Source organism: Candoia aspera, chromosome 1 (genome assembly GCF_035149785.1).
Source record: "Candoia aspera isolate rCanAsp1 chromosome 1, rCanAsp1.hap2, whole genome shotgun sequence".
Classification (NCBI taxonomy): domain Eukaryota; kingdom Metazoa; phylum Chordata; class Lepidosauria; order Squamata; family Boidae; genus Candoia; species Candoia aspera.
In genome coordinates, this window is record NC_086153.1 from 233,081,194 (window position 1) to 233,108,152 (window position 26,959).

General features: G+C 42.9%; 1 protein-coding gene across 1 annotated transcript; it reads left to right on the forward strand.

The window, feature by feature from the left end:
- TMEM132A (transmembrane protein 132A) lies at positions 1-26,467 on the forward strand. The gene is made up of 11 exons (XM_063289169.1): positions 1-344; positions 13,894-14,108; positions 14,744-14,962; positions 16,041-16,441; positions 16,915-17,064; positions 20,289-20,481; positions 20,563-20,706; positions 21,688-21,893; positions 22,862-23,135; positions 23,733-23,924; positions 24,522-26,467. The coding sequence occupies exons 1-11, from the start codon at positions 275-277 to the stop codon at positions 25,701-25,703; spliced, it is 3,246 nt and encodes a 1,081-aa protein (XP_063145239.1). The 5' UTR covers positions 1-274; the 3' UTR covers positions 25,704-26,467.
- Positions 26,468-26,959: the final 492 nt, after the last annotated feature.

Consider the following 26,959-nt stretch of genomic DNA (forward strand, 5'->3'; position numbering starts at 1 on the left):
CCGTTCCCCTCCTCCGCTTGCCTATCTCTATTGTCTGAGTAGCCTGGCGGCGGCAGCAACACCAACAGCCTCAGCGACTAGCGGGACGGGCTGCGCTGCGCGATTGGGGCAGCGAGCGGGCGAACGCGCACGGACGGGAGCTTGGACGGGCACTTGCCCGAAGTCGAGTTCTGCAGTCGCGCCGGGGAGGCAGGCCCGGCGGGGGTGGACATGCATCCGGCAGCGGCGCGAGTGGGCATCTGAGCGGAGGGAGAGGCGGATCGGGTCCGGCAGAATGGGCTGCAGCCGCGCCGCCCCCGGGCTCTGGCTGGTCCTCGCGGTTCTTTCCCTGCGCGCTCCCAGAGGTGAGTGCTGGTTGTTTGGCTGGCTGTCGGCGCTGGGAAACTTCCCCGGCTCGGTCCTAACCTGAGGGAGCGGAATCTTCCCCGCGAGTGTTTGTGCGTTCGGGATCCGGCGGGAGGGGGGGGAGTCTCTTGTTCCGAGGAGAATCAGCCAATTCAGGTCTTCAGATCTCCGCCGCCTCGTGAGACTTGTTGGGTAAGGGAATCCCTCGGCATCAGGTCCCGAAAACTATTCCGCGTTCCCGGGTCATCACCATGGAAACACTGAACCCGTCTGCGCGGCGGCGGTGTGTGCGTGCGTGTGTGAATGTAGACTGAGCCGCCGGGGCTTGCCGCTGTGGACTCGCCCTCTCGAACTCCTGGGCACGGCTCAGGGATCGCTAAAGAAGGTGTCCCCCGGTTGTTTGCCGAAGCAGCAGCCATTCCCGCCCGAAGCTGAGAGGTTGCCCCGCGGCGTTTTTTCAGGTTGCACCTCTCCCTCTCACAACCTGTACTGTACCTCCCCAGATGCTGCGGGCTTCCTTTAATTCTTTCCCCACACAAGTTCCCACCACCTTTTTTACCTGCATTAGCGGGTTTTCCTGAGAGCGCTCTCCGCTGCTGGAACCTCGGAGACGCAACTCCCCCACCCGCAGGTCAGGGTTTACCTTGAAATGCGAAGGAGTCGTTTTTGATCTCTTTGATTCAATTACCTTCCGTAGTCCCGCCTTCCCCCTTCCCTCAGGGCAGGATCAATCCCCCTGGTGTGACTCTCTTCTCCCGCCCTTCTTTTCCTAATCTTGAAGGAGGGGAACGGATGCTGCTTCCCTCAAGGAAATAAAATTCCCTAAAAAGCTAATACAATTGTGCCTTACTGCTCCCGGAAAATATTCCCTCTGATTCTCCACCTGGCTGAAAAGCTCATGAAATATGGTTTGAAAAGCTCATCAAATATGGTTCTTTGGGGTCATTCATTTCTAGGCACTCTGACCTTATTGCTGTTCTCTGACTTCACTCCATGCATTCTTCTCTTTCAGAGCAGTGATTTGCCAAGAAAAATTATTAAATCCAGCCCCCATTTATGTTTAAAGCTCTTCTAGCCAGGATAAGCACTCATGTAGTTACCAACAGCACTTTAAGCAATTTCTCAGGCAAGAGTGTGTTAAGAATTAAGGCAAGAGCCTAGGTTTGGGCAGGCTTCCCTACCCTGGTCCCCTCCAGAGGTACTGGACTACAATATTAATATTCTCCAGTTAGCATGGCCATTGAGCATTAAAGTTCACACACTGGGGAGGCACAGAGGGTCAGAAAAGCTGATATAGTTGCTACCCGTTATTTGTTTCTTTTGTGGTGTAAATTGTTATAAGAGCCCAGAGCCAACAAGCCACATTCCTGGGTCCTCGCTAGGGTCCTGGCTGATTTCAGAGCCATCTCTGAAGTCATATGAACAAGAGATATATGGCCAATGTGCATCCCTTAAAACCAACGAACAGGATTACATCTGGATATAGTTGCCTCAATAATATTGAAGAACTAAATATATGGATGGGTGTCCCAATAATATTCTCAGCATCATTTTGCACATTTGCACTGTGAGATCCTTGTTCCAAACCATAGATTATATCCTATGCTGGTGTGAATTAAAGACATTTCTGGGCTCAGAGCCATTAGATCCATTTTACTGAATCAATCCTCCCGATTCTAGTCATTAAAAGCAAGCTTATAGGGCAAGCTGGAAAGTTTTTTATTGCCTGAAATCTTAAAAAGTATGTGTTCAATTGTTTGTGATACCCTGATTTTGCTGTGACTGTGAAATAGAGAGCTATTTCAGTGAAGGAAATTGCATTGCGCAAGATGGCATATGGAAGATTTTCTTATGGCCAACAGAGGGGGAAAGAAAACATAGACATATTGTGGGTGATGGACCCAAAATCTGTTGCAAAGAAGATACTTCATTTTTAAAATGAAATGGAAGCCTGTGATCACCATGTCAAGCTGATGAGGGGAAAATTGATGAAGAAATAGTAATTAGCATAGAAGGGAAGAGAAGTGTCAGAGGTCACAGCCCAGAGGAGGAGGAAACCAGATTTGTAAGGAGTCCCTTGTTTCTTTCCCTGTCACCCCCCATTCTGGGACCTAACAGGGCAGGGGGTGATGTCATGGTATCTCTCAACCATCTGCTGCTTCTTCAGCAGGAAATCCTGAAACACACAACCTGGGGGAGCTCCGATAAAGGATGCCCCTGGGGTTCAGCATCTTTTAATGGACTGATTGTTCTCTAGATCGGAGGAGGGGGAGGCGTTTGTTTGCTGCTCTGCCCTCACATTAGACAGAGGAGCAGGTGGGGACAGCAAAAGAAGTTGGTTTATAGAGGTTGCATTATAACCACTGATACAGATTTATGTGTGTGCATGTGTGTGAGAGAGATTCATTGTTGGTACTGGTACTTTTCCATTGTGCCTGCGGCTGCTAACCTCAATATAGTATAGTGAAGTCTGAATCCTTTCTTATCCTTGCTCATCTGGCATAAATTGAGGATAGGATCATATAGCCAGCCAGTTTAACTCATGGTTTTCTATAGTAAAATAGTGTTTTAATTTATATGTAATAACCACACAATTGTAGTGAATACATTTCTGCAACAGTTTAGAAAGCTGAAAATGCTGTTTAGGAGCTAGCCTAATATTTCTAGTTTTCAGAAAATGTACAGTGTCAAAAAGGCATTAAAAATGTTTGGATCTGTAGGCTTGTCTTTCAAAATTGGGGTGGGGGGTGGGGAAATCTTCCTATTCTTTGAGCTAAGATATCACATCTATAGCAATTCTGGATGCTAGAGTAGAGGGATTGTCAGCTTTCAACCAGGAACAAAAAACCCTAAGATGAGCTAGAACTTGGTAGTCTGGCACTTTGTCTCTAGCCTGGATAGCCAAATGTCTTGGAACTCCCACAAGCATCGCCTTCTCATCTTCCCAAGCTCTGGAATTAAGACATATACTGTGTCTGATCCAAGAGCTAATGCATAAATATCAAGACTACAGTCATCACCATTGATAGCCTTAGCCTTAATGACTTTTTAGTAGGTTAATATTCATTTCCTTGAAAGAAGCCTACTATCCTCAGGTTGGCTTTTCAAGTGATTTTTTTAACACTGGCATCCAGCCCAGGTGATGCTGGACCTATGCCTGCTTTATCTGAGTTTCAAAGAGAGACACATATGTCAATGACTGCCATGCAGACATTATTGCTCCAGAGAGCAGGAGGGAACCTAATAGGTGGAAATTGCAGACAGGTAGTCTTTGACAAAATATCAGGAAAACTTTCCTGAAAATAGAAAATGTTCAACAATAGAACAGGCTGCTTGAGTAGAGGGTGAGATCTCTTCTGGGGAAGGCATTTAAGAAGAGGCTAGATAACCAAGTATCATGAATGGTGTAGTTATATTTTGCATTGTAAGTCCTGTGTCAAGCAGCGGGTAGGATTAAATGATTCCCAGGTTCCATTCCAGCACTATGATTCTATTATTCTACTCCTAAACTGGGCAATCATAGAAAAGCATCAGTTTGGTGGCTTGGAAGGTAGTTGTAAATAAGTGTAAGTTCACATTGCATTGGCCTGTATCTTTTCCTGTTATAAGGGATGGTAGCTGCAGGGGTTCAGTAGAGGAATAACGTCTGTGAGCATGGGGGTGGTGTGGTGTAAGGCTGTGAGAATAACCCATTCGTGGACTATAACTTTGCACTTGGACTTGAATCACATCTGAAGTTTGGGTTTGTATTAACATAAAGCTTTAACATATTACATCTTGCCTGATTCATGGTAATAAGGACAGATTTTTCCTGCTTTGAGAGACTCCTTTTAATTATTCATGTCCATGGACACAATTGTAATGGTTGTGTACTGTTTGATGCTTTAATCCAAAAAGTGTCGTTGAAAAATAAAAGCGGCAGATTTGATATGATGTGGTATATAATAATACCATATTTATTTTGTATGCCATTTAGTTTTATAGCCTGTTTATTAACACACACAGAAAGGAGAATTTGCAAGAGGATGTTGTTCAGTGAAGCAGTGCATCCTTCCTTGTTTTGCCCATGTCCATGCCCATGCCCATGCCCAGATCCCAGACTCTGCTAATACTTTGTTCATGCCTGTAGTTTGTGATGCAATATGACCTTTGAAGAACTTGTTGCACTTTGGTTCTTACAATGGAGGATCAGATTGGATGTTGGATTTGAATCAGGGAAGGCCAGGTGCAAATCTCCGCCCACCCATGTTGCTCAGTATGTATCTTTAGCCAGTGAATTATCTTTCAGATTACCCCACTTCACAGTAGTGTTTTGAGAATGAATCAGAACAATCTTGTGTACTTTTGGAGTGTCCCTGGAGAAGGAAACAAGTATCAGGGATAAAGAAGTGCAATTTTGGCAGAGCAATTTGGCTTCCTACAATGTGACATTTGGACTAGGGTTGAATACAAATTGCCTTTTGAAATTCTCCAATGAATTTGTGGGCAGAGAATTAGGGTAAATGATTGTCTCCGGAAGAAGGAGAATTTTTCTATCATTTTTTTCAAGAGCAGGGTTTTCCCTCAGTGGTAATAGCCACACCACTCCTGAAAAAGCCCTATTTTTGGAATCCCCTCCTGATGTTTTCTCTTGGTACTTAATGGAAGCATGGGAAGCTCAGCAGGCTGCCGATCTGCTGAAGAGAAGATAGTGCAGGAAAGGTAGTTATTCTCACACAATCTCTGGCCAAATTGTAATGAAATAAGTCAAAGTACACCACGCTCCATCCATTCGGATTTCTCCAGGGCCTTCCCCAACCTAACGCTCTACAGAAGCATTGGATTTCAACTCCCAGAATTCCCAGCCACCTTTGGGACTTCTGGGTATTGGTTCAACTCATCTGGAGGTCACCAGGCTGTTCTACAAATACTCATTGCTTTGTAACCATCCCCTGTGCAGGCAGTAGCCCAGCAGGGCTTGAACTGGAGAGAAGTGATCATATCTTTTTATTGACCAGTAGGATCCAGTAGGTTTTATTCAGCATATCATGTCTGAGCTTCACAAGTCCAGATACCACTAGATCAGGGGTTCCTAAACTTTTTGCCATCACATCTCCCTTTAGTGTAATCTCAGTTTACAAACCTCCCCTAAAAATCCAAACACCAAAATGAACAGAAATGAACAATGAAAACAATACAATGAAACTTTGGAAAAGATGAATTTATTGCACCAATGTAACTGAAAGGTTCTTCACACCTCCCCTGGACTCTGTCTGCACCTCCCCAAGGTGGCACACCTCACAGTTTGGGAAACCCTGCCCTAGATGGTAAAAGAGATTTGGAGCTTTTTAAGTCTTTCCTGCCATCTAGGTGTCCTCCAGGATGTTTGGATCTCAGATATGGTATGCCTAATTTTTGTTTCAGCTATTATAGCTACAGATGTTGTTATATCTGGAAAAGCAGAAAAACTCAGGGCACCAACACTGGAAAGATTCTAGTTCGCTGGTGTAAAATATATAATTCACATGATGCAAATATCTTTCCAGTAGACCATCTACAGTACACACACACACACACACACACACACACATAAATATATATTTATACATACAAACACACACCTTCTTTCTCTCTCTCTCTCTCTCTCTCTCTCTCTCCCCCCCCTCACATGTGTCTGCTTCAGTACTAGTAAAATGTTGCCTTTTGCCAGACACATAATTCACAGAGCACTTCATTAGACTTCAGTTAATTAAAACAACTTCCTTATCATTTTCAACATTGTTGGAAGCTGGAAACATGCCGAACTAAAAACTCAATTCTAGTTAAATATTATTCTTCCAAAGGATTGGAGGGGGGAAGAACTCTTCAAGCAACTCTTATCATTACTCCTTTGCACATCCAGAAATAAAATGGCTGCTTTGAAAACTGAAATCTCAAGTGAAACTGAGGTATTGATCAGAAAATGAGGAAAACTGGATGAAGCACATTATTGAGCAGATAGATAAGAAGGCCAGGGCTACTAGATTTGAACTACAAACATTTGGAGGACCATTTGGTAAACACATTGCTATCATCACGTGAGTTATCAAACTCTGGAGTTCGTCTGCTCAAATCTGGGAGCCTTAAGTAGGGACGTTAAATCTGGGAGCCTTAAGTAGGGACGTTAAATCTGGGAGCCTTAAGTAGGGACGTTAAATCTGGGAGCCTTAAGTAGGGACCGTTAGTGGTTGTTGATGAAACTGCAGATTTTCGCTGGCAAAGATATCTGCAGGAAGTCCTTAAACTGATCAACAGCTGTATTTTGATGGGCACATTATTTTTTTTTAATTCCTTTGATTTTGATTATGCAACCCACAAATTAAAACATAGTTCAAGATGACGCAAACTAAGAGCCAGAGTGGCTTTCTTTTATTTTTGTCTTTACAATCAATTCTTTAGTGATGGGCCAGAATCATTTTACTATTTAGTTCAGATCACGAACTTCTTCTTGCACAATTTAGGATCAGACTCAAGAGATTAGGGAAGACCCACAGATCAGCTAGATATGAGCTCACTAATATTCCTAAGGAATATGCAGTGGAGGTGAAGAATAGATTTAAGGGACTGGACTTAGTAGATAGGGTCCCGGAAGAACTCTGGACAGAAGTTGGCAGCATTGTTCAGGAGGCGGCAACAAAATATATCCCAAAGAAAGAGAAAACCAAGAAGGCAAAATGGCTGTCTGCTGAGACACTAGAAGTAGCCCAAGAAAGAAGGAAAGCAAAAGGCAACAGTGATAGGGGGAGATATGCCCAATTAAATGCAAAATTCCAGAGGTTAGCCAGAAGAGATAAGGAATTATTTTTAAACAAGCAATGCGCGGAAGTGGAAGAAGACAATAGAATAGGAAGGACAAGAGACCTCTTCCATAAAATTAGAAACATTGGAGGTAAATTCCAGGCCAAAATGGGTATGATCAAAAACAAAGATGGCAAGGACCTAACAGAAGAAGAAGAGATCAAGAAAAGGTGGCAAGAATATACAGAAGACCTGTATAGGAAGGATAACAATATCGGGGATAGCTTTGACGGTGTGGTCAGTGAGCTAGAGCCAGACATCCTGAAGAGTGAGGTTGAGTGGGCCTTAAGAAGCATTGCTAATAACAAGGCAGCAGGAGACGACGGCATCCCAGCTGAACTGTTCAAAATCTTGCAAGATGATGCTGTCAAGGTAATGCATGCTATATGCCAGCAAATTTGGAAAACACAAGAATGGCCATCAGATTGGAAAAAATCCACTTATATCCCCATACCAAAAAAGGGGAACACTAAAGAATGTTCAAACTATCGAACAGTGGCACTCATTTCACATGCCAGTAAGGTAATGCTCAAGATCCTGCAAGGTAGACTTCAGCAGTTCATGGAGCGAGAATTGCCAGATGTACAAGCTGGGTTTAGAAAAGGCAGAGGAACTAGAGACCAAATTGCCAATATCCGCTGGATAATGGAAAAAGCCAGGGAGTTTCAGAAAAACATCTATTTCTGTTTTACTGCCTATTCTAAAGCCTTTGACTGTATGGACCATAACAAATTGTGGCAAGTTCTTAGTGGTATGGGGATACCAAGTCATCTTGTATGCCTCCTGAAGAATCTGTATAATGACCAAGTAGCAACAGTAAGAACAGACCACGGAACAACGGACTGGTTTAAGATTGGGAAAGGAGTACGGCAGGGCTGTATACTCTCACCCTACCTATTCAACTTGTATGCAGAACACATCATGCAACAAGCTGGGCTTGAGGAATCCAAGGCTGGAGTTAAAATCTCTGGAAGAAACATTAACAATCTCAGATATGCAGATGAGACCACTTTGATGGCTGAAAGTGAAGAGGAACTGAGGAGCCTTATGATGAAGGTGAAAGAAGAAAGTGCAAAAGCTGGCTTGCAGCTAAACCTCAAAAAAACCAAGATTATGGCAACCAGCTTGATTGATAACTGGCAAATAGAGGGAGAAAATGTAGAAGCAGTGAAAGACTTTGTATTCCTAGGTGCAAAGATTACTGCAGATGCTGACTGCAATCAGGAAATCAGAAGATGCTTAATCCTTGGGAGAAGAGCAATGACAAATCTCGATAAAATAGTTAAGAGCAGAGACATCACACTGACAACAAAGGCCCGCATAGTTAGAGCAATGGTGTTCCCCGTAGTAACATATGGCTGCGAGAGCTGGACCATAAGGAAGGCTGAGCGAAGGAAGATTGATGCTTTTGAACTGTGGTGTTGGAGGAAAATTCTGAGAGTGCCTTGGACTGCAAGAAGATCCAACCAGTCCATCCTCCAGGAAATCAAGCCAGACTGCTCACTTGAGGGAATGATATTAAAGGCAAACCTGAAATACTTTGGCCACATAATGAGAAGACAGGACACCCTGGAGAAGATGCTGATGCTAGGGAGAGTGGAGGGCAAAAGGAAGAGGGGCCGACCACGGGCAAGGTGGATGGATGATATTCTAGAGGTGACGGACTCGTCCCTGGGGGAGCTGGGGGTGTTGACGACCGACAGGAAGCTCTGGCGTGGGCTGGTCCATGAAGTCACGAAGAGTCGGAAGCGACTAAACGAATAAACAACAACAAATAAAATATTTTAACCCACCTTTCAGGATACTTTGTCTTCTCAAAGCAATTTAGATTATTATGAAGCATCTATTGAGGGCGGAGAATTTGGGTGAATAATTAGAGTTAATTAATAATTAAGAGTTCCCATTTTAAAAAATGAAAAAGCAAAATAAAATATCAGCATTTCAAAAAACCAATTGGAAATAATGTGTCTTCGGAGTTTTGCTTTGCTTTGTTTTTAAAAAGGACATTTTGGAGGCCTTTCCCTCATATCCATCAGTCTAACAACATTTATTGATGGGTTGAACTTTGGTTGGCCATCTTTTGCAGCGGACAGAATAGTGGCATGATGTCATCACCAAAGTGGGTGCAACAAAGTTTCTTATGGGATAGATTTTTTTCAGGAGTTGAGCTTTGTATATAAGGTATTCTTGCTGCATTAAACCTAAACAAAAGCTTAAACCTTTATTTATAGTGGTTTTGTGTTGAAAAAAGTGAGAGACCATATCTCCGTCAAAATGCAATGATTCTTGATCTATGTTATCCCAGCTACTGTACTTCTGCTTTAGTTGGGTCTAATCTAGTCCCTGAGCTATTGGGCATATTTGGGTCCTGGCTGTTTCAAAGGCTTCTTTCACACCACCTGACAGGTTCACATCTGTCCCTTACAGAACGGCTTCCAGAATCAGGGAACTGGGAAGAACAGTTTGGAAACACACAGCCTTGATATTACTCAGCTACTTAACTTTCATTCCCTTTCCTCATTTGATGTTGCCTGTGCTCACTTTCTATCAAGCTGTGGGTGTCCAGAGAATTCTGAGAAGGATGAGAATTGAATTTCTAATAGGAAATGGGAAAAGCAGAATGCAAACACCTGACATAGAGACAGTACATCTGTACTATGCCTTTCTGTGTATCACAAAGGCAGAATTGTTGGCCGCGGGTAGTGCAAATAGCTGTATCTTACAGAAGGATTTGATTTTTCTTCTTCTATTGGGTTGCTTAATCTTTTAAAACTCTTCATCCTGAAAACATTTTAACTTGCCCATAGGCAGCTTTTGAGAAAATAGCACAGCATTATAAAACAGCTAAGAATTTAAAATAGCTAGTGGCACAATTCAGGGGCAGTTCCCTTGTTGGATCCAGACTTGGCCATGCTTAGATTGAACTTGTTGACATCAGTTGGACTTAAATTAGCTAGTTTACTAGCTTAAATTTCATTTAGTTCAGTAGGCCTGATCTAAGCGTGATGTAATCTGGATCCAATCCAATAAGGATGTCATAAGAGCATAGGAGGTCTGTTTTATAGCCTTTCATTTAAGTAGAGTATGTACAGGACACCTGAGAGCTTGTGTGATATAATGGCTAGTATTGGGAAGGACTGGGAAGACCCAGGTTGCATTCTAATCTTAGCCATGTAAACTTACTGAGTGACTTTGAGCCAGTCATTCTCTCTCCGCACAGCATATCTTGCAGGGATTGTTGTTTTTGAGATAAAATAAAGGGAGATCTCCATGTAAGCTACCTTGAGTTCCTAGTTGCTGATACCCTGAATAATTTTTTTTAAAAAAAACAGCATGTGTAGTGCTATCATTTTGTACATTCAGCCTCCAGTAAAACTGGTCACAGCAATCTGCAAGCCACTTGCCAAAGAGGAAGTCCATAGTAAAATGTGCTACAGATTGTTGTTCTGGTGCAGTTCCAGTTAGGCTACACTGCAGAATATAATAGTAGTTCACTTCATAGTACAATCCTAAGGATACTTACTGTGAAATAGGGTAAGCTGAATTCATTAGGATTTACTCCCTGAACAAAGTAGCAAGAAAACAACAAGCCTCAGAGAGCACCAAGGACTCCACAATTTAAAAATGTCCAATTGAACTCAAGACATAGTTCTATATAATAATAGCTACAACTTACCAATTTTGGTATTCAGAAGGAAAGTCCCTTTGGTTATTTCATCAAGATAATACAATACCTAAGACAGTTAGTGAAAGACTTGAGGGAACTTCAAGGTTTGCAGAATTACAGAGCTATGTAAAAGGGACAAAAAAGCTCACTAAAAAGAAACATGGGATCAATATACTTCTGTGAGAACTTGAAATAACATGTTGGAAATAAATAGAATAAGTTTGTGAATGTCTTAAAATATTGTATGAAATATCAATGGTCATAACAATAATTTAATTCATTTTTTATTTCTTCTTATTAATTCAAATGTATGTTTGTTTACAAAATGTGTAACCAGTTTTCATTGATAGCAGAATCCCAAAGCATGGATAAAACTTTTTTTAATGTAATGAAATATTATCCAGTTTTTAAAATCATAAAGCTGTTAAAACCCTGTAACACAGGATGGTAATTCTAATACAAAGATCATCAATAGCAAAACATGATGACGACGACGATGATGACAATGACAATAGTAACAGCATGGTACTCTCCGTGGTACTGAATGTAACCATTAGACCCTCTCTTACATGCCGCTTTACTAGCCTTCGTAAACTGTAATTCGAACATTTGGACAATATCCAATAGGAAAAGTCATCAGTTCATTTGTCAGATTCCTTAGATATAATATATATCGTGAGATACACTTTACAAGGTATTTAATTAGGGATTAATGAGATGTTTGAATCTACTGAGCTGATCCTTAAAATAGTACAATGGATTGATTGGATTTATTCAGAAATATATATATTCAAAAATGTTTTAAATGTTTTGGGAAGAAATGCATTCTAGCTGCCACTTCAGGTTTGAAGACACACTGAAATGCACCTTGGCAGGAAGTGAAATACTGGTACTTTGTGCTAGAAATCTGTCTTGATTCCAAGAACAGAAGAAATGATCTTATAGCCAACTGCCAATGCCAAGAATGTCCCACTGCGAGTCATTTGTTTTCTGGTTCTGGGTGCTTCATGCAATCTTTGTGGGTCTTTAAGAAGAGTTAGCATGTTTTCCAGGAACACTACATAGTTTAAGGGTCCTTTCTAGTCATTCCCCAACCCCATCCCCATCCCCGCCCTGCCAAGTCAATATGTTAGGTTTTAGGTGCTGGAATTTTTATATTGCTTACACAGATTGTATCTCATGTTCAATATTTGTGTCTTTTTATACTCGTTATAGATTATACGAGTACATACAGTATGTGAAATACATATTATTAAATATAAATTACTGTTAATCCCCCAGCAAGGGTTCTACATCTATGGTATAATTAGGGCCTGTCAGCTGTTCACGGTAAGGTAAAAAATGAGAGATTTAAGTCTCCCTCCACCAGCAAACTAGCTGATTGGTGCTCTTGGCAGACTTCTGCTGGACAGCAGCCTTGTGTACTAGCTATCAAAAGATGTTGAGCAGCTATTCCATCTACCCCTCTTTAAAGGTTTTCATCATTGAGAAAAATGCTAAAAGAAATGGTGGGGAAACATGGGACATTACCAACCAAAAATAACATCCAAATCTCTTGTAAAAATTAAAAATCTATGAGTAATGCAGGGTGCTTGCACCATAAATATATTACTTAAGAGCAAATCCAAATGGGATCCGAAAACGATCAGGTCACATTTGTGGATTATTTTTGTATTGCATATTTGTTGCATCTGGTTGCTACATGCTGCTGTTGCTGGAAATGGATTGAAAGTTCAGAAGATATTTCCCTTGTTTTTCTGAAAGTCCATGAAGTCATTAAACCAAGTAGCTAATTGATGAAATAATCCAATTTAAAACTTGTACAGAAATAAAAGTCAACTTGTTTGGGTGGGTTTTCTTTTTCATAGTTATACATCACTTTGCACTCTTGTTTGATGGAGAGAGAGAGAAAAAAAAACCATCCTCAGTAAAATAAAGATTAACTTTATGCTAGTGAACATTTTCTTTGAAGTACACCCTTATCCCATCCTTCAGATATGTTACACTTCAACTTTCATTAATACAGCCCAACTTTTCAGCTTGGTTTTGGTGGGAGTTGTAGTTCATTGTGCCTGCAGAGTACAGGCTGGGAAAATGTTGCTTTATACTCAGTTAATTCTCTGGCATTCTTGATATAATCTGAAAACATGCCTTCAAAATCTATGAGCAAATGATCCAGACCTATATCATTCAGGTTATGTAAACACAGTATAATGGATGCAACCGTCTACTTATCTGATCACTAAGCAGAAGTCCAGGAAAGTTTGGCTTTCGTTCTCCAAGTATTTAATGGAAGTCCTGCTCAGATTGACTTCAATCTGAGAATTGGTTGGAAAAGTAACTCTTGTCTCTAAGATGATGACCTGGAGACCAGGCTGATGGTCACACTCTACAATAAGAGTTGAACTTCCCTGATTGTAAAGGTTACACGTATGGAGCATATGAAACCTTTATTGCTCACAATCACAGTTTATTCAAGTGATATAAGGTCACCAGTCATGTGAGATTAATCTCATTGATTTATTTTGTGCCATCAAGTCAGTGTTGACTCTTAGCAATCACACAGATAGATTTTCTCCATGACAGATTAATCCACACCCTTAGATGTTTGTTTGTAAAAGGGTATGGTATTGGGGCTGCAAAAATTCTACCACACTAAATGGCAGCAAAGAGAATTTTCCATATCTCTTTGCCAGATTTCTGCAGTCCGGATATGGTGGTTCTATTCTTGAAGCCATACTTCATTGTTTCAGAGCGTGTATAGTAACCAGAACAACACTGATGCAAAGTGTTATATGGGTGGATTATTGCTTTTTTTTTTTTCTTTTAGCACAACTTTAGAGTAAATGGAGCCAGAGATGTTTCCCTTGGTTGACTATCTCTGATCCAAGTCTGAGTTTCTAGTTTCGACAAGATGAGCTTGAACACAGTATATTCTTACTTAGGCTTTCCCCCCATCTTCTCATGGAAGGATTGAGAGTCGGAATGGGGGCATAAATATGTATGCCTATGGAGTGAGGAAGTTTCATATCTGATGTTGATGGGCATAGTTCTCCTGTTTGCAGCGGATTGTGAATCTGATCCTCCTGACATGGTGTACTTGCCAGCTGAATTAAAAGTACTCAACGGCTCAGAGTATTTCCGTCTTCAGCGTACTGACCGTTACTCACCAGGAAATGCTTCCTTCAGCTCTCGTTCAGAGACCTTCCTCTTCCTTCATCGTCAACTTGCAGGGAAGCCCAGCATCCAGGCTACCTACCTTCCTTTCACTGCCCAGCAGGTAAATTTGCCTTATAATTGTTTGGGAAGATGCTTCAGTGTAAAACGAGAACCACAACCCTTGAATCACACTTGGAACTTTAAGAGCATGTCATGGGAACTCTCACAAAATGTCCACCATGGAGAATGTGGCCAAAACTGGTGAGTTTGCATCTTGTTACACCCTCTCTCCAGATTCCCTCAATGGGAGGGGGGAGGGGCAAGAGGGGAAAATGGAAAACACTATTTACAGCAAAAGTGCAGAAAGGGTGGGGCTTATGTGATGTCACAATGCAATATTTTGACATTTTGATGTCAGTGTGGTTGGGAATGGACATCTGTGTTCCCAATTACCTCTGTCTACTTTTGTCTTTTTTTTAATAAATAACTTTGCTTCTAAGCAACACAAAAGTTTGCAGCTATCTATTGTATTTCTTTTCTAAAAATGCTTATGGCATCCACATGGGATCCAGAGCCTTGCTTGTCAAATAGGATGATGCTAGAGGCTGCCACTTTGCTTTGTAACTGGCTAGCTTACCATTTATATGTCTTTTAAATTGGGGCAGGAAACGTGATAGGTACAGTGTAGTGTTCCATTCTTCTCTGAACTTGTTCAGTGAGATTCTGCCCTGAATTCAGATTCACTTTCCTCTCCAGGAAGTTCCAGCAGATAATTCCCAGTTTACAGCTGTTTCTACCACCTGGGACATCCGTGCTGTATCCATTGAGGGCACAGTATCTCCTTATGAGCCATACGCTCGTGTTCTTTTCCACCTCCAAGGGCAGGATTGGATGTCAAGACAACGAGCCCTGCCTTGTGTCAGCCTACATATCTTCCATCAGGCCCAGGTTGTGCATCGGGCTTGCCACCTTCAGGTAGGTACAGTATATATGTTTATACTCTCACAGATTGTGGAGAAATAAAGTATATGGCCTTCAGATGTCACAGAAAGTATAGCCCTGCTATGGCTGTTTAGCTGCATTCTGTTGAAGACTGTGGAAGTGAATATGGGGAAGGAAGGAAAAGTTGCGGGGCACTAGTTGCTTGGAGGTACTAAAGATATCATGGACAAACATCTATATGATAATGATTTAAATCTACAAGCCCCTGGGATGCTCTGCGTAGTAAGGACCCTTGCAATTAATCCCAAAATCCATGATTCTAGAGCAGACAAGGTTCATCTTTAAATATTAAATAATATTTAAATATTAAATAATAGTGTTCTTCTTGTGAACATTGTTTAAGATAGAAGTGGCATGCAAAGCATCTGGCTGGTCTACAGCATCCCTTTCTCCTCTCTGATATACTTGCCCTTCTAAATCCTCCCAACCCCCACTCACAAACGCCATGAAGGACAAGGCATGGAGTAGTTGCTCCTTTCTTCATCTTGCACAGAATGCCTTTATTCATGCAAGATAATGATTCCAAGCTTAGTGCAAGGAGATTTGTGCTGGGTGTATGTAATAACAAGTCCCAACTACCTTTTGACATGGAATGTTTGCTGTTTGTTATGCGCTGATCCCATTGGATTGAGTATTACTACTCCAAAACATGGAAGTGATCCCTGCCAAAAGGGATCCCTTGACTCTTAAAAAGACAGGAGCGGAGAGCGAGAGGATTGTCATTAGAGTGGTAAGACTAGGGTGCTTTCAGAAAAGTATCTAGAAGCAGCAGATAATTGGGGTAGGGGCCATAGCTAAGTGGTAGAGCATATACATCATGTATCTATAGGTTTCAAGTTTGATCCAGCCATCACACTTAATAGTGTAAATGTGAGAAAGGTGTGTGTGAGAGAGACATTGGCCTCATTTCCTCAGGGGCCTGTTGCCTATTAGAGTAGGTGGAATTAGGTGAGATAGACCAGGGCATTACACAATATAAGCTTTGTGTAGCTTGAAGGTGGGCCTTGTAATGAGTCAACAGTGTGTGAGTCTCTCTGCTTTTCCTATCTAGGCTCCCCTGGGTATGTGTGTAGTGGAACTAGAACTCCCCCCTCGCTGGTTCTCTCCTCCACTTGCCACTCTTCAGCGCAGATCAGAAGATTTGGCCATCCCGCCTCTAAGAGCGGAGCTGTACTATAGGCTGGAGCCCACTCTACCCGGGAAGGTACACAGAGATTGTCCCCACGTGCGAACCCAGCAGAGGCCACATCTGGGTACAGAAGGCCACAAGGAGCAGCTGCACTATGTGGGCCCTGTGGATATCAGAGTGATGAGCCCGCCACGACGCCAGGAAGTGCGGCTGGATGACAACGTGATGGTCCGAGTGCCTGACACAGCCCTGCGCCCAGGACAGCTCTTCACTGCCACGCTCATTCTGCAACAGAACTTCACAGCTGATCTGCTGACTCTCCGGTGAGTTACAGTTGCCATGTGCTTTTCCCAGTGACAGACAGAGGATTTTGAATTCAAAAGTCTTTTCAGTCACAATGCACACAATCTTGATAAATAATCATAACTGTAATACATAATTAAGTATCACATTGCTTTCAGCTGTTTCAAGTGCATTGCATGCATTACTTAGTTGTGAAATGTACAGTGACTCTGGGCTTCTATATTATTTGCCCCACTCCTGTAGATGGGATTGAGGATGCAAGAGAGTGGTTTGCCTAATTAGTTCATGGCAGAGGTGAGATTTACAGCAACTTGTGCATTTCTTGATGCACAGTTCAGCCTCTGGATTCTCTGGTGCAGGGTTTCCTCTCTTCCAGAAGATGCTCATCCTTCTAAGACTCCTCTTTGCTCATCCTAACCTTACTACTGGGGCTGCTGAGATGGCCTTTGCTTCTCTGTCTGTACATCTTATTTTTACTTCTGCTTCCTTTCAGAATCAAGGTTAAGAAAGGGTTACAGGTTCTGGCTGCTCGACCCACCAGACCAGACGCTTGGATGGCAAAGCTGGACAAGTTCAAGAGTGCCAAACACCACACCGCTTTGATCACTTGTCGTCGTTCTGCTGGCAGTGGGTTGGACTGGAAGTAGGTAACCATAGGCAGTGGAAAGACTGGGGCTCACAACTGCTTCTACAGAGCTACTTGGCTCACCTTGGCATGAAGCATCAAGCAGCACCTCTGATCAGGTTGTAATGCATTGGGTGTTCTCCTTTTGAAAGGAAAACATTGCCCTTATGTACCTATGCCTGTGAAGAAAGCACTGAACTAGGACTCCATATACTCTGTCGCTCCCCATTCCTTGCACAGGACAATCCACTTTTTGCATGAAGAGAAGTTGAATATTGCATCCCTTATCAATTATATAGTCTGAGCAAAGTGTGTGACATAATAATGTAACTGTTCTAGTTTGTATAATTCTGGGTTTGTTAGTGACAGGAGGAGCAGATTGTCCTTCCAGCAACTGGAAACATTAGTCTGCTGTTTCCCTCTTCACCATCACAAGGACTAAAAATGTGTTGAGCAGAGGTTGTTAACAGAAGCTGAGATGCCCCAGAAATGTAGCTCTACACCCAGTACTCAGTTCTATGTCTTTAGGAGCTATTTGAATTGGAGCACAGTTCTGTAGCTGTCTCAGTATATTAATTTTCTCTGCTAAATTAGACTTACCTTACTTCTGATATTATTCAGGCAAGTCTGGCTTTTAGATTCTGAATGCCCTGCCTGGCTAAGAATCTGAAAAGAGCTAAGGAGTTAGACAGAAATCCAGGGAATACATATACTTGAGTTTTTCCTTCCTTGGACCTCAACAAAGGAAGCTTCATCTCTTGTTCCCACCCAATACCAATCAGTATTGATTCCAGCTGGACACCCTCAAAGTTCTTCCCCTCTGATTTTTTTCTGGATAGGCGCAATCATGGGGGGAGGGGGAGTGAGGAGACAGTTCTTCCCAAAATCCAGCCAATGAGATTGGATGTCTAATCTAGCATCATGCCCCCACAACACCTCACCTGCATTTGTTAATAGCAGTTCTCAACTCAGTTTGATGAAAGAGAATTTGCTTGAGAAATTCTTCCCAAGGAGATGAGCATTTGGGAGAAATTCTCAGAGGCAGTGTGTCATGTTCTTGAGTTATGGAGTGATAAAGAGGTACACCATGAGAGAGACTGTCCCATCTTTCATTGTACACTTGCCTCTCCAGAGGCCTATAACCTCCCTGGCTTCTCATACTTCCACCAAATTCCAGGAAAAGAGATCCTGAAGGAATTTCTCCCATTGGGCTTTTGGGCTTTTTCCAAGTGGGAAGTGAGAACAACCTAGGAGGCTTCAGAGGGAGGGGGAGATACGTCACAGGAGCCAGCAGCAGTGGTAGCACCCTCTGCCACTTCCAAAAATAAAATGAGCTCAACAACACTACCTAAGAGTAAGGTTCAAAAACAAAGCAAAACCAGAGATCTATTTTGCAGGGAACTAAACATTTGGGATAGTGTAAGGCAGGTTTTAGCCCAGCAGTTTCAGGACTAATTGAAAATGATGATGATTTTCCTAACTGGGGTTGCACTTTTTGTTTATTTATTTATAAACAAAGGGGTATGTCCAGGGATGTGGCTGAAATAGTTCAGCCCTTCTTTTAAGTCTTTTGTGGCAGGGAGGGGGAATTTTTAAAAAAAGACTTTCTGATGAAAATTGTGGCTTTGCTACCAAATTTCAGTCCTGCAGTCTCCGAGTACTCTCAGAGTCACAAAATGGAGAGGGGCTCACTCAATCCGTAGGCCATGGATTGCTCATCCCTGAGGCAGGAGATACAGTAGGAAGGACTAGGGGGAGAATATCCATTTCTCCAGTGCTTATTAGAGGCATTCGTGTGATGCTGGTGACATATTTGAATCTTATCATGGAAAAGTAGGACGAGAATGGCTGGTTGGGTATGCTTCTTGGAGGCAGTCCAAGCAGCATCTGCTGTATATTTCTTTGCATCTTTCATTCTCTAGAGCGGAAAAGGCAACAGGGAACTGATTTCACAGTGTTGATTTTTGGGCTAATAGGCCAGGGGCTAATTATTTGGTATCCTGATGTTTCACCAGCAGATGTGGCTGGCATCTTCAGAGGTGAAAGTGGTCTGCTCTGTAGTGTACTTCTTGGCAGCTCATCCTGACTGAGCGCTTGTGTTTGCAGTAGAACTAATCTCTAATTGGACTATGTCACTGGAATTCTGGAAAGCCAGTTTCTGATTGGTTTTTCATCCAGGTGGATTTGTCTGATCTGAAGAAGTTCCAAAGGAACTAATTTTTTTATTGGCCCTGCTGTATATTATTTTTCAGGGGAAACTGCTGTAGATTCTATGTGGTGTTGGTTAGTTAAGGGCTGTTTTATTTTGATGTGATGTAAAGCTGGAAACCAGGCTTTGTTAACCTTCAGACTCTCTTCCTTCGTGTTAAAGTTACTGGGATGTTTATAAATTTCAGTAGCTTCTCTATGTAGTCATGCATGATGATTTGACATGATTGCTAGTATTTGTGTCTTTAAACTGAACGTTGTGCTCATTATGTGGCAGAGGGTGTTCAGCTACCACAGCTTTTTCAGTTTTTTCTAGCCAGAAATATCTTTATGTCCCTTGAGTTGAGTGTTAATACTATATTTTATAGTCCTGATATATACCTGTCCACAGCTACAAGGTATGCAGTATGTTCCTGATGATAATGGTGAACTTCTGTGAACCTGGAAGCTCATCATCATTGGACTGATGCTGGCTGTGAAAGCCTGCACTGATTTTCTCCCTTTGGCCTTGTGTGGCTGGCAACTCATCTGGCTCGCCAGAAGGAGAAAGAAATATTGTATTTACTATGAGAAACATTTTTTGGAAAGCCTGAATGGGTCAGTTTTTTGAGCCAGAGAATGCCATCCAGCTCTGTCAGGATTTCAGCTCCATGAAGATCAAGATAAATGAGGTGGACTTTTTTTTTAGATTTTTTTTATCCCGCCTTTATTATTTTTATAAATAACTCAAGGCAGGGAACATACTAATATTCTTTCTATCTCCTGTTTTCCCCACAACAACAACTGTGAGGTGAGTTGGGCTGAGAGAGAGTGACATGCCCAAAATCACCCAGCTGGCTTTGTGCCTAAGGCGGAACTAGAACTCACGGTCTCCTGGTTTCTAGCCTGGTGCCTTAACCACTAGACCAGACTGGCTCTTTTTGAATGGGAATGGGAATCTGGAACTTACTATTGTTCCAGCTGTTCTGTCATCTCCTCAGATTTCCCTGGGTTCTCTGGCCTCTTGAGTGTTGACTTCTAACCTCTCCATTTAGGGCAACAGATTCTCCAGAGTTCCTGTATTTGGATTTTCTTGTGGAGAATGGTACAGGTTCTCTGGCCTCCACACGTCCTGTCACCTGGCAAGTGGAGTACCCTGGCCAGGATCCTGAGGCTGAGAAGGACAAGATGGTGTGGGAGATCCAAGTTTCAGAGAGAGATGTGCGGGCCTTGGTTCCATTAGTAAAGGTGAGGCCTGAAACTGTTCTTTTCTTCTCATGGATAACTTGTAGCACTGAATCCTTACATGATTCCCTTGGCTCTCTTCAGGAACAGGAGATTGTGAACACTGCACTCCTCACAGGAATCCCTCAGTCTGTGCCCGTGAGGCTGGTTGTGGTTGAAACAGGAGGAGCTGTATCAGAAGTAACACAGCAGATGGGGTGTGAGTCTTCTAATAAGCAGGTCCTACAGGTGAGAAACAAGTAACTTCATAAAGGATGTGCTTCTGGATCAAAATCAGTAACACTTACTAAGACTGCAGTCTTCTTCCCTCATTGCCAGTTTATTTCTCAGATGAAAGTCAGAAGCTGGGTTACAAAACATGCTTAATCACTTCAAGTCTTAAGGGTTGCATTCACACAACATGGTAGGCTTAGTTATTTTTAACTTTAGTTAATTTTTGTAGTTTAGGGTGTTAGCAAATGCAGCCTGTTCAGTTAGTTTATGAATCAGTGATCAAGTTAAGTGGGTTGTACAAACCCAGCCAGAATTTCCATTCCAAATAATCAGACACCCTCTTTGTATTACTTGTATCCCCAACTGTCCACTTATCTGTGGAAAAAATAGACCCTTCGTTACTACCTGAAATGCTTTGAGATCTTGGTCCCTAATCCTTGTAGCTTTTTCTTGATGACACCTCACCTAAATTTTAACCTTTCTCCTCATACACTGTGAGACTTGACAGTCCATTGATCTAACAAGGTCATGCTATACTTTTAGGATGCTCCCTTCTAGTTGTCTCCATCAGTGGCCACAGCATTGCCTTTGTCCATGTCAAATGTTCTTCCTCCATGTTTTCATGCATGTACCATTTCTATGGGAAACATGGGATGAAGCAGAGCAGTGTTGAAGCTCAGGAAAAACAATTATGTATCCAATGGTAGTGAGTGGCTTCTCCCTCATCCTCCTCCATCTCCTCTGGAGTTTAAAACCTACTCCCTGTACCATCCAAAAGGGCTCAATCTCCCACTGATATATTATAAGAACTCACAACAATTTCCAAGTACAGTTCCATCTTGAATTGTTCTAGCGGGGTGGGAAGAGGATGGGGTGGAAAGGAAAGAAATCCATATCGAAACAAATCAGTATGGATATTCTTGCTTTCTTCTAACACTTCCTTAGGTTTTAGACTTACATCGATGGACCTGAATGTGTTTTCTGATTCATCTGTAGGTATCAGATGTATGTGATGCTGTCTACGTAGGGGGAAAAGAGAGCCGAGGGGCACGTGGCGTACGAGTGGATTTCTGGTACCGTCGTCTGCATGCATCACTACTCTTTACCGTCTGGGCTCCACTTCTGCCTTTGCGCATTGAGCTGACTGATACCTCTTTGGAGCAAATACGAGGCTGGAGGGTACCTGGCCCAGCCTCTGAGAGGTAAGTGTTATGGTGCCAAGAGAGTCACCAGCATTGGGTTGAGTGAGTGGCATCCTTCCTCAACTTTGCTCCCTACAGATGTTTTGAGAGTACAGAATTCCCCACCACCGAGGCCAATGCTGGTACAGAATATTGGGAGTTATGATCCCAACTCATCTGGAGGACACTAAATTGAGGAAAGCTGGCCTACTGTTTATATCCCAGACTAGGGCTGCTTGTCATCTCTGCTTAAGCATTGTGGGAAATAACTAAATAACCCTATTGTGTAAGAAAGTAGAAAGAAGATAAGGAGGGTCCATTTCAAGTACCATTGTTCAGAGTGTCGATATTTTGATATCTAATTCCTTCATGCCCAATAAGAATTTCCACATAGACAAATGTTACTGTGGGGGTCCAAGAGAATAAAGAATGTACAATTGAGTGATAACTTATGTTGATGGAATCAACTCTGGATGGTGCAAATAGGAATATGCAAGAGGACATTCATTAACATTTTGGCTGAAATCAACCAAACTTTAACTAAGTAGGATAATCTTCCTTGCATCTCATTAAAACCCAGAGCAGAGCAAAATTGAAATATTAATTATAAAATAACTAGAAACTTTATGAGTATTAAAAAAAGGACTGTACGATATAACAGTCCCCAAAAACAAGGCTAAAAAAAAGTGTAGAGAAGTAGGAACAAGGTATTTGCATTGATGCAAAGTACCTCAGCAACCAGGCTTCCTTTGTAATGCATGTTACTTCTTTCAGTGGGAAAAAGGATTTCTTGGGATATTGAAATTGCTTTGAATGCTTCTGTAGAAAGATGATGGAGAAATTAGAAATAGGCATTCTAATCATAGTTCTTTATCTGGAGTTGATGCCAATTTAATATACTGTAAATTAGTGAAAAAACATACCAGAAGAATTGAAGTATATTTAACACTTGTAAATGTGCTAAGTGTTTGCATTTCTTCTCTGAGCAGTCCAGCAGAGCCAGAAGAGGGTGGAGAAGAAGCTGAGAGGAGAGCCCGTGGCTGTCGGCTCCAATACCAGCGTGCAGGGGTCCGTTTCCTCACCCATTTTGTGGCTCACCCTCTAGATGGTGGACGTCACCTGACCTATATGCCAAGCTCTGATTGGCTGCTGGATGTCTCACATCTGGTGCAGAAGCATGCTAGAATCCAAGACCCTCGAGTAGCGACACTGGAAGGTGGGAATGTAGTGGTTGGCCGTGAAGTAGGAATGACCTCTGTGGAGGTAAGGAGCATGTGAGGAAAACATGGGGGCTGAGTGGTTCCTTGCTGAGATGGAATGGGATGAGAAGTTTGCTTGAAATGTGACAGTAGCTTGTTGCAGAGGGATGAGCTAGATGCTGTGCACATGTTCTGAATGTTACTTTTGTTTCTGGTTTGGGGAAAAGGTGGGATGGATAAACTTTCAATAACAAGGAGTCATGGTTAGTATACAAGGAAATAGAAGATGATGGCCTGGTATAAAAATGATGAGTTTGGCATAGGTGGGGGTAAATTCCAAGATAGAATGAAAGATGATATAGTAGATGTGGATATGAAGAGACTATGAAGAAAGAGGCATTTGAAAAGCCTTACAAACAAATCCATGAAACATACTACATCATAAACATCTACACACATCTCTCTCCCTCTCTGTCTCTATCTGTCAATCACTAAGGGGTACTCACCTTCCCTATTTGGTCACTTGGCTGGCAAATTAACCATGCAATTAACCATGACCTGAAGTTGAGATGGATGGGAAGAGGCATCAAATTAGATAGGTACAGGTTCTGCGGAAAGTCTCCTCATAAGAACAATTATATATTCTCTTATTCTTGTTCAGGTGCGTTCTCCTGTTTCTGATTCTATCCTGGGGGAACAGACTCTGGTGGTATCAGAAGAGAAGGTCTCTGTCTCAGAGCTGCAAGCCCAGCTGGTATCAGGTCTATCACTGACACTCTCTGCAGAACCAGGACATCTGAATGTTTTCATTGCGACGTGCCAGGGACTTTCTGCTCTGCATTCCCTGAAGCAGGTGAGAAGTTTCTTTAGCAGTTCATAGCCATATGAATTTAATTTTCTATCCTTCTGGATCACAGAAGCACTAAATTGCACACTGAGGGTGCAGCCTTGTCCTTCTGTGGTTCACTTAAGCTAAAGCTAGACATGATAGAAAATGGCATGTTGCAGTTATCCTCAAACATAGACTCCTTGTGTCTTGTTCTCTCCATTTTGCAAAATATGTTCCTATACTCAGGTGGCATGACATGGGATCATTGTACAGTGAGTGTTCCTGCCATGATGTATAGTAGTCAAAGAAGCGGGTAGAGGTTTGGTAAGGTGGAAGCTGCTGCATTGAGTTGGGCGACATGATTTAAGTCTGTTACCATAATGGACTATGATACCTCTGTCGCCCAACCCAGCATTACCATTTGAAGGCAACTTGAGTTCCTAAAGTCATGGATTCCATGCTGCTGAGGATTCTGAGAGCTGATATCCCATCCTAGCCAAAGGATATTGTGTTGGAGGAAGTGGCTTTAGCTCACATTAATCTCTGTATGTGTAAATCTCAACCTCTTAGTTGCATGATCCTCTTTCCTCAGATTCCAGTTTTCTTTCTTTTTTTCTGCAGGAAGCAGTTCTGAGCATTTGGTTGGTATTCAGTGATCACACCTTGGCTCCAATAGAGCTTTATGGCTGGCGGGATGCATCTCTTTTGCTTTCTTCTTTGAATTCTGATGTGGTTTCTGTGCAGTTGGAAGAGGAACACACTTACCCAGTGATCATTGCTGAAGGTCCAGGCCAGGGGTCCCTCCTGCAGCTCAGCCTACATTCCCCAGACTCTTGCCGCAAGGGGAAACATAGGGCTCCCCTTTCCCAGGGGACAACATGGCTGGAAGTGAACTTTGGCTGGCACCTCCTGACCACTAAGAGCCCACAGCAAGAAGATCTCCATCTACATGGTAGGGCCCCCTTTCAGCGAGCAGAAGGTGCCATGTCAGGTGAAGCAGTGACCGTTGCAGCTATCACAGAGAGTGGAAGAGGTTCGAGGAGGCATGGCCCAGTAGCACTAGGGCCACCAATGACCAAATTTGAGGGGGCTGGTGCTAGCTCCTATGAGGATATTGAACAAGTGGAGGAAGTGGAGGAAGATGAGATGGTAAAGGCACCTGCAAGGGTGACAGATCTAGAGATTGGCATGTATGTCCTCCTGGGAGTTTTCTGTCTTGCCATCTTTATCTTCCTCATCAACTGTGTGGTCTTTGTCCTTCGTTACCAGCGCAAGGAACCTCCTGATGCTGGATCAGGTCCAGCCTCTTCTGCCCAGCAGCCTCACAATTGGGTCTGGCTAGGCACTGACCAGGAGGATCTTAGTCGGCAGCTGGATCTGTGCAAGCCGCACTGCAAAGATCCTCAGGGCCTTTCTAGTGCCAATGATGGGTACTCTTGCTGTGCAGGGCCAGAAGGAACTTTGGAAGCTGTGGCCCCAGAGGGCCCAGCTCTATTAACAGAGTCAGAAACAGGGGTCTCTGCTAGCAATTTGGGCCTGACTGCCCCAGGGAACCCAGCCCTTACCACCACCTTGTCCAGGAAGAAAGAGGGCAGGGAGGTGGGTGGTCGGCGGAAGCGTGTAGAATTTGTGACTTTTGCTTCACCGTCCAGCTCTACTCCCAGCCCCCCTGCTTCTGGACCAGTTGTTCAGTCCATCCTGGTGGCCAGTGAAGATGACATTCGTTGGGTGTGTGAGGACATGGGGCTGCGTGATCCAGATGAGCTGCGCAGCTACATGGAAAGAATCCGGGGTAGCTCCTGATCTCTCCTACCCCATCCGTATGGGCAAACCAATAAGATGGTCACCCCCTTAGGTGCTCTCCTAGGATCATTCAGCTGAGCTTTCGACCTGCTACTTTTTAACGAGAGCTCTCCACAGCAGGACACCAGCCTTGGACTAGTTTGTGAGGGGAAAAATGGGCCAGAGGTATTTCTGCTGCTCTCTATGTTAGAGATCCACTTCCTTGGCTGTACTATCCTTTTCATCCTGGTTAGAGGCATTCCCTCCTCCTATTATTCTCTCAGCAGAACCAGCATATTCCTTCTGGGAAGAGAGCCCATGTGTCCTCACCGCTTCTCCAAAAGTTTTTATTAGGTGTGGATGAGGGGTGTGCAGACTGGAAATTAGCTGCAAGCGAGCGGTAAGCTGGCTGTGATGTGCTGTGGAGGTGATCTAGGGGGGCTGGTCCAAGACCTCACATATTGCTTTGACCCTCATTGCCACTGTGTGTTCATTGTGATGGTTTGAACAACGAGTGTCTCTCCGTCCTTTCTGTGGTCTGAGCCTGGGGCTCTGCCCCCACCCACCCCATCCCCTGATCCCTGCCCTGAAGCCAGGCGAGGAGAGAGCTCCAGGGAGCCCTGGCTGGGCCTTTCCCACCCTGGTTGTGTGCCTGATGTCCTTAAGAGTTTTGTACAATTGCTCATATTTTATACTGTACTATTGGGAGGCTGCCAGGCAAGTCCTTTATTTATGGAAGATTTTTAATTCTTACGTTGTTAAAAAAAAAAAAAAAAGTAAAACAATAACTAAAAATGAGAGGTGTGTCATTTTTGCGCAGTCTGGTTTATTTGTGTTTCCTCAGTAATAGAGAAGTAGACTTCTCTGCTGCAGGGATTAAGTCCAGACAACTGACAATCCTTTCATTCTGAATGTTGGTGGACTTGATCCTAGCCGAGGGCCTGCGTGGCATCACTGTTGCAGCTTGGGAGATCCTCTGGATAGCTTTTGGCATCATTTTTCTGAATCTCTCTTTATGAGAAGGTATGTTAAAGTATATATAGTATAAAATCAGTCCCTGTCAAAGAACTCTCTGTCTGGTCACTTGCTAAAAAACTTTGCAGCTAGGAGGTAGCTCATAGGAAAATAAAAGATCAGCACAGAAACGGATTTATGGCATGTGCTAACAGGTATTGCTAGGTGGTAGAATGAGAGTTGCTGAGTCGACTTCATGCAGAATGTAGCATCTAACTAAACAATTTTTTTGTTAATCTGTTCAATCATGTCTGATTCTCAGA

Excerpts from the sequence above, each read along its gene's own strand:
- TMEM132A (XM_063289169.1), top strand. The coding sequence starts at position 275 with ATGGGCTGCAGCCGCGCCGCCCCCGGGCTCTGGCTGGTCCTCGCGGTT. Across the intron at positions 14,963-16,040 it reads ATCGGGCTTGCCACCTTCAG|GCTCCCCTGGGTATGTGTGT; the intron begins GTAGGTACAGTA and ends TTTCCTATCTAG. Across the intron at positions 23,925-24,521 it reads CTCTGCATTCCCTGAAGCAG|GAAGCAGTTCTGAGCATTTG; the intron begins GTGAGAAGTTTC and ends TTTTTTCTGCAG.